General features: G+C 36.2%; 1 protein-coding gene across 1 annotated transcript; it reads left to right on the top strand.

Annotated features, from left to right (window-relative positions):
* The first annotated feature begins 3859 nt into the window (after positions 1 to 3859).
* LOC114282564 (Plant calmodulin-binding protein-like protein) lies at positions 3860 to 7592 on the top strand. The gene is made up of 2 exons (XM_082915624.1): positions 3860 to 6994; positions 7208 to 7592. The coding sequence occupies exon 1, from the start codon at positions 4032 to 4034 to the stop codon at positions 6978 to 6980; it is 2949 nt and encodes a 982-aa protein (XP_082771750.1). The 5' UTR covers positions 3860 to 4031; the 3' UTR covers positions 6981 to 6994; positions 7208 to 7592.
* The last annotated feature ends 662 nt before the right edge of the window (positions 7593 to 8254 follow it).

Raw genomic sequence — 8254 nt, 5'->3', positions numbered from 1 at the left:
TATAATGAAAAAAAACAAAACTCATAATTGGGGCACGTGGGACACCCAAAAGAGGGAGTGTATCAGAATACTCGTCTTAAAGAACATACGTTAATTAATAGTATGAAAGAGCAATGTTTTGTACGGTCAAATATGCATAGAGACTCTGAAACTCACGCTGCACGCCTACTCACACGTGCAAATCATGATAACATAAAGATGAATGGGGTAAATTATCAACATATCTTAATATTTGAATTTAATTTTTATAAAATTTTATTGAAAATCAGTCATAATAAAATTATCATTAAAAATAATTTTTTTGTAACAATTTTTTATATATGTCGTTAAAAATTGACAATTAGTGACATTTTTTAATCACGATTTTCATAAACTGTTACTAAAACTTATAATTAGTGACGTTTTTCCGTGACAAATTTTTTTAACTCCCATTAAAAGTAGCAAATTTGTAACTTTTTTGGGTAACGATTTTTTTAAACTGTAGCTAAAATTTATAATTAGCGACTTTTTTGTGACAAAATTTGTAAATTGTTGCGAAAAATTAATAATTAGTGACGCTTTTTTAATAATATTTAATGAAAAATGTTATTAATTATCATAAGATCTATTAGACAATAAGTTTACTTAGTAAGATCTATACGTAAGTTTCTCTATGGGGAGGGGATTGAGATTATTAATCCCTTGGTATTACTAATGGGGTGTTTGTTTTGAGAGATGGGGAGGAGATTATTAATCCCTTGGTATTTGTAGTCCCCTTGGAAGAGAGATTGGTAAGGAGGAGGTAGAGATGGTATTAGAAAAATAGTGAGGAGATTAGAATTTTTTTTATTTTTTATATATTGGGAATTTTTTTTAAAATGTAATGTTTAATTTTTTATATTTTTTTATTTGTTTTATTATTTTATATAAAAATAATTTAACAATTCCTCACTGTAAATCCCCTCACTATCAATCCCCTCACTAACAATCCCCTCACTATTAATCCCCTCACTAACAATCCCATCACTATTAATCCCCTCACTATGAATCCCCTCCATTCTATCTCTGAAAACAAACGGGGCCTAAAGAATTTGGGCAATTCTATTTGGACACCACCAGTCTCTCAGTACACACCATTCTCTCAATTCACACTACATTCAATTTAGATTTTTTTTTTTTAATTTTTTTTTCTCAATATAGATCACAATTTTTTTTTTTTTTTTTAAAATAATACCAAACTATCCTCTATCTTCTTCAACAAAACCCTAAATCCTAACCACCTCCACCATCGGTCGCCGACAGCCAATGGCCATTCCTTACTCTTTGGTTGTCCTCCTCCTCCACAACCTCACTTTCCTCTTGTCAATCTTACCATCCCCTTCCCAGCCCTCGCTGCCACAGCCACCACCAACCCTCCTATTGCAGCCGTCTCCTCCATAGCAAGCCAATCTTTCTTTCTCTGCACATTCTGCCACCAGGTTAGTCAGTTGTCCCTAGCCCTTCATCCACTCCCATGATCACTAAGACACAGCTTCTCCCACTACCGTGAATCCCTCAACTCCTTGCGAACCCGTCCCTCATAATCTCCATTTTTTGGTCCCTCTGAAACCCTAATCACTGCCATCATCTCCTATTTCCCTTCCTGTAAAACCCTAACCTCATTCCTTTATTTTTCACCCCACTAAAACCCTAACCCTAAAGCCACGTTTGTTCGGCGGATTAGGTTGGATGATATTGTTAGTGTGAAGATTGTTAGTGAAGAGATTATTAATGTGGAGACTGTTAGTGAAAGGATTAAGTAAAAGTATATTTGTTTGATGATAGTGTGGGAGATAGTTAGTGATGGGATTGTTAAATTATTTTTATATAAAATAAATAAATAAATTATTTCTATCCTAAAAAAAAAAACTAAAACAAATAGTTGCACTTGATAAATAAAAAAAAAAAAAAATTATATAAAATAGACTCAATCCCCTCACTATTTTCCTAATCCTACAAAAAATTCACCCAAGTCGATTGGAGTATCAAGCTGCTCACCCAAACCATCACCAAACGTATTGTGGGTAGGACCCACAGTGTTGCTAGTCCAATCTAACCTCCTACACCGCGAAACAAACGTGACCTAAGTTTCTTACATCAAATACAAATCTGTGTGTGCATGTGCAGATTACAACGATGATGAAGGGAGGCGCAATGGTGAATGTTGTAGGTGGGGGGTCACTGAGGATGATCGTTGCAACGGTGGAGGCAGTGATCGAGCTGAGAATGCTATAGTAAGTGTCGCCACCGGTGACGAGGTGATGGGGCAGTCAATGGGTTAATGAAGGGGTGGCGACAGGGTGACGAACATAGTGGCGGAGGGAACGAGTTCCAGTGGTGAATGTGGCAGAGGTTGGTTGTGAGGGTGGTGTGGCTAGTAGGGGTGTGCATTGAGAAATAGATTTAGGCATAAAAATGTAATTTTCTCAAGACGTAAAAATGTAATTAAAAAAATTATGATAATAATAGGTATTGAGATAAAGAGTAGTGTGTAAATAGAATTTCCCAAAGAATTTATAAGCCATAAAATATGCAAAGCATATTCACATGCTTTATATGCTTGGTAATAAATTTATGAATTGAAATTTGTGTAGAAAATATTATTGTGGGCATATCAAGATAGACCATCTTGGTTCAGACAATACAAAATTAAGTAGGTAAATAAAATTTAACAAATGAGCAACACAATGTTTGAACTTCAAATAACATTTTGTGACAAACTAAAGGAGCTGCTAATAAAAATAAAATAAAATAATGATATACAACTGCTCACAAATTACATTTTCTTTTCACTGATTAAATTTAATTTCATGAGACTAAAGAAATAAAAGATAACATGAAGGCTAACAAAATTTCTTTCTTTAATATGTTCCCCCTATTGTTTTAAACCGCGAATTTAAAGTTATTTTCAATATTTATAAAAATGTAAAAAAAATAATTAATTTTTTTTTTAATTTTTAATTGTTTTTGTGGGTAGGTATATCTACCCATCAAACTTATCGAAACAATGGCTAAATACGCAATTTACACAGAAGCAAGGCCAAGGATGTGTCATCACAAATACTTTAAATGCCTCCAGCAATCAGAAATAAGATAGTGCCATATGGAATTATATATATTTGTGTATTTTATAGTTTGGTTGACGCAGATAATGACAATAATTCAAAATATAGAAAAATATCAAAAAGAAAGAGGGTCCCCAAGAACTGCCATTAGTGAAGGGTCAGAATCAAACTCTCTTATCAGGAACTTATTCAAATCTGTTATTCCAAAACCACAATGAAAACTAAGCTCTTGTTTACGAACAGATTAATTTAGTAATTTTTTGAATTATTTAATTAAAATATGAATTAAAAAAAATTAATATATTTAAGATGATTTTTTAATTTTTTATGAAAAGACGTACAAAAAGTAAAGAGAAAAGAAAATCTTTAATTTTTTAATATGAATTATTGACTTTTTAACTAAATCAATCGTTTCCAAAACGAAGCCTAAAATCAAAAAAAAAGCCACCCAATGTAGACAGACTTGGAATCCCCTCTGGTTGTTGCAATTTCAACAATTCTCCCCTTTCCCCGTTGAATGGTTCACCTTAAGGGCATATTTGATTGGATGGATTAGAGTATGAGATTGAGATTATTAATCTGTGGGCCTAATTATCCTATGTTTGTTTTAACATTTTGGTTTAGAATTATTAATCCAATAGATAATTAATTCAACAAATTTGTAAGATTATTAATAATGAAGTAGGAATAGAATTATTAATCTAATTGAATAATAAATATCATACTAATTTAATATAATTATTAGTAATTCAATATTAATATTGTGAATCAAACATGACCTAAGAGTGTTGAGACTAAACCAAACTCACAAGAAAACTATTATATGTTTTTTTTCTTCTTCAATATAGCTTCTTGGATTCCCAATTCCAATCCCAAAAGGAAAGAAAACCCACAACAAATTTCTCAACTCCTTCCATTGTTTCTTATGCCTCTGGTTTTACTTTGAAGATGGTCCAAAGAAAGGTGGCCAGCAAACTGCTAATTGGCATCCAAGCTGTTGATGATGTTAATAATAAATCTGACAAGCATAGACCACCTTCTCCTCATCATCAGCAGGATGGCAAGAACAGGGGAGCTGACCTGAAAAAGAAGAAAATGAAGAAATCAAGATCATTCAAGCGTTGTTCCGATTTTGAGAGCTTAAGATCATCACCTACTTTCAGAAGAGAAATACCACAACCAGGAAAGCCACCACCACCACCACCACCTCTTGATGTTCCAGCACAGAAGCAATCTGCTGCTATCAAAGGCTCCTTGGATGGATCGCCCAATTACATGAAGTCCACAAGCAGTTTTGATGCCAGGAGAGACCAGCAGCAGCAGCAGCAGCAGCAGCAGCAGCGTACTCATCATCAGGTAAGTTCCCAGAAGTCTCAAACTCCTAATAAAAGCCCCAAAAAGATTACTCCAAACTCCTCCTCCTCCTCCTCCTCCAAACTTAGCTCAGTTTCTTCTGGGCATAAGCTGCCAAAAACATTATCCAGGACATCTAGTTTGAAACTGGTCAGGACTTTAATTAAGTCTCCCAGTTTCAAACCAGTAAGGCCTTCCACAAGAAAGTGTTCACAGGCTGTTCTTTGTGAAAATCTACAAGTAGAGAGATCAACGTGCTCTTCAACTTTAAAGGATTCCAAGTTTCCCAATTACCTTGATCTCAGTCCTGGGGCAACTGAATCACAAGGGACCTCAGTCATGAAGGTCTGCCCATACACCTACTGTTCTCTTAATGGTCATCACCATGCTCCTTTGCCTCCACTTAAGTGCTTCTTATCGGCAAGGAGACATATGTTGAAGACCCAGAAGAGAATGAAAAAATTGGGATGTCTATCCCCACGGCCACGTCGAGCTAGGCCATCCTCTGATACCCGTGGTGGGGCGAAAGAGATTCCCGAGCATATTACACTTGATGTGAAACCTTCAATTCAAGAAGAACTTGATTCAAATAGCCCAACAATCCATCCTCTGATACAAGAGGATGATCAAATGGATTACTTTATTGAAATCTATGCTAGAGATACCGAAGACGCTGCCGAAACTACTGGTGGAAGAAGCAAACAAGAAGGGGAAGACAAGGATGAAACCAATGAAACAGCAGCTGAACATGATGGCGGAGGACAAGTTGTGGAGATGTTCTCAGATGAGGCACCTCTTCATTCTGAGATTGATTTTGAGGACAATCTTTATAACACAGGTGAATTCATTTCAACAGAAATGGAAGCAGCAGAGGAAGTACGTTTGCCTTTTTCCACTCAAGAAGAGGAAGAATCACCAGAGTATCCGACCAATCAGAGTGACTTCAAAATTGAAAGCCCAGCAAGCATTGAACTTGATGAAACAGAGTCTGAAACTTGTGATATGGAATGGGAGGAGGGCCAATACTCTGCCCCATCTCTGAATGATGAAGTTGCAAACTCAACTCAAACAAACAATGAAAATCATTTTAATAGTGATTCTTCATTTGGTGCTAATAATTCTAGTTTGCATGATGAACACATTTTCAAGTCTGACGAAATTGTTAGCAGCTACTTTGATGATATTTTTGGTGATGAAGGCCCCAAAGAATTCTTTGAGGAAGAAGCTGCAAGCTCTGGAGGTGGGTGCGGTAACAGCCGTTCTGTTTCTGAGGGTTCATATCAGCATTTGGGAGCCGATAAATCGATGCAAGAGTTCAATAACCAAAACTACCTAGTTTCTTCTACTTCTGATGTGTTCAAGGAATCAACCATAGAAGAAAAAGATGGAAATGCTGAGTTATACGACACTGCGATCACTTTGTCACCCATTGAAGAGCCAATTGAGAAGCCAAGTGCTTTGCTGGGGAACCAAGAGTGTGATTCTTGTCATGATTTCACTGAACCACGTCATGATGAAACACATGAGGATTACAGTTCAAGTGACAACAACATTGAAGTTTACCAATCCAATGCTGTTAGAGAAGAGGCATTTGTTGGAAGCCTTCTACCCAAGACCGAGGTTCCAGAAATGAACCAGAGCGTAGAAAAAGAACTCCCTACTGCTGATGCTGGAGATCGAACAGAAGAGGAAAACGAAGAGGAAGAGCAAGAGGGTGCAGCCAAATCACTGATTAGAATCCCAACTTCTGAAATGCTGCAGGGTTTGTCTGAAGATCATCAGGATATGACTAAGCAAGATGATAATGAAATCCAATTTGGTGTCATATCCGAAGATGGTGAAGCAAATCAATCTATTGTAGATGAAGGGCTGCCTGCTGAAACCCTGGTTCATTCATCTGTTAGGGAGTCTCAGACCAACAACAATGTTGAAGACCAGAACCACCCAGACCATGAAGCTCAGAGCTTCAAAATCTCAGATTCCATAGATTCAGAAGATCAAACTCATTGGGAGCTCAATAAAGTCAGTGTAGCCAAAAATAGCAGCAAAGATGATAATGAAATGGAAGTGGAGCATTCAACCATGTCAGATCCAAAAGAAAGCTTCCCATCATCAAAAAAAGCAGCCAGCAAACAAGCAAAAGTCGCATTCTTCCACGGCAGAAACCATTCGAGTCAAAAACTGCCCAAGGACCCTAACAATAATCTGAGGATAATCAGAGGCAAAAGGCCTGTTGAGGAGTCGGAGGAAGCAAGGAAGTTCAACCCACGGGAACCAAATTACTTGCCCATTGAGGCTGACCCAGAAGCCGAAAAGGTTGATCTCAGGCATCAAATGGTGGATGAAAAGAAAAATTCAGAAGAATGGATGCTTGATTATGCACTACAACAGGCTGTTACCAAACTTGCCCCTGCACGGAAGAGGAAAGTGTCATTACTTGTGGAAGCTTTTGAGAAAGTCATGCCGATACCCAAATATGAATCCCATCTAAAGCATACATCAGCAGCTTTTGCTCATGCAAGATCCATTCAAGCTTGTAGCTGATGCTGACCACTGCGGTAACTACAAAGTTCTTCTATTTTGAAAAGCCTTTATATTATATACATACATACGCACACAAACACACACACACACTGTGTTCGTGCGTTTTTCAGAATTCATAAACTGACTTTACAGAAACAGAGATAACCCATCATTTTTCAGAATTCATAAACTAACTTTACTGTAACAGAGATAATCCATTTGATATCTTGTGTCATGTTTTACACCAGGCATGATCAAGAGAAGTCAGTGAGTCATAATCTATAACTACTCAAGTAATCTCAAAAGTACCGGGGCCAGTTCAAGTAATAGCCCGTGTTTTAGGAGTGAACTTCCAAGTACCCAGAACAACTTACTTCAGCTTTCTTCAGAGTATTCTGGTTTCTCCAAGCTCTATTGTTGAAGTGCAAGTTAAGAACTTTCAGTTAACGTTTTATGTAATGCAAATAAAAATGTTGTGTTCAGATTCTCTATAAAACAGTATCTATCTATGATCTATCTATCCGTTCTTGTTGTAAAGGGCACCTTCACCTCTAGATATTGGTGTACTACAGTTAATGTTTGTTATGTATCATATGCATTAGAGTCTATTCTGATATGCAATTATTTTTCCAATATCACATAAACTATAAAATTGTTCTCTTTTATGGAAGTCCAGAAATCAGTAGCAGAAGGTCATAATTTCTTATAATTATAATCAACGTTTTAAATCCACAGGTGCATGTTTACATGACTAACAATAACAGGCATTAATGCAATGATATTTGGCAATAAACACAATCATCTTTTTCATTTCCACCTTTTTTTGTGTCAAGTTTTCACCATGAATTTCCTTCCCATTCTATACAAGCACAGATTAATTGACACATGTAATCACAATTAAACCATTATCATCCCAGATAGCTAATATGACCTATAGACAATTAAAACATGATGAATCATTTTCATCCTGAATGTTCATCATTGACTGTATTCCCTTATCACCAGAAAAATGAAAAATAAAAATAGGGCAAATTGCAAATAGATGAGACAGTCATAAAGTAATTGCACTATGGATGAGAATCTTTTTTGGTGCAACTCCGACGAATGGACTTGCACCAAACACTGGAATAGACTTGCACTACCATGAAAATGAAATTATTTCTCCGTTGTTCCACTGAAATGCAAATTCCCCGTAAAAATTCAGTTAAAAATCAACATCTATTGTATTAATTGAGAGGGCTTTAGGCACAATTATTATACATATGGGAAGGATATTGAATGGTGAACTGTATTAA

The sequence above is a fragment of the Camellia sinensis genome, chromosome 2 (genome assembly GCF_055761805.1).
Source record: "Camellia sinensis isolate YWXY chromosome 2, ASM5576180v1, whole genome shotgun sequence".
NCBI lineage: Eukaryota > Viridiplantae > Streptophyta > Magnoliopsida > Ericales > Theaceae > Camellia > Camellia sinensis.
The sequence above is the reverse complement of the archived record's forward strand: the minus strand, read 5'-3'. Positions and strand labels throughout refer to the sequence as shown.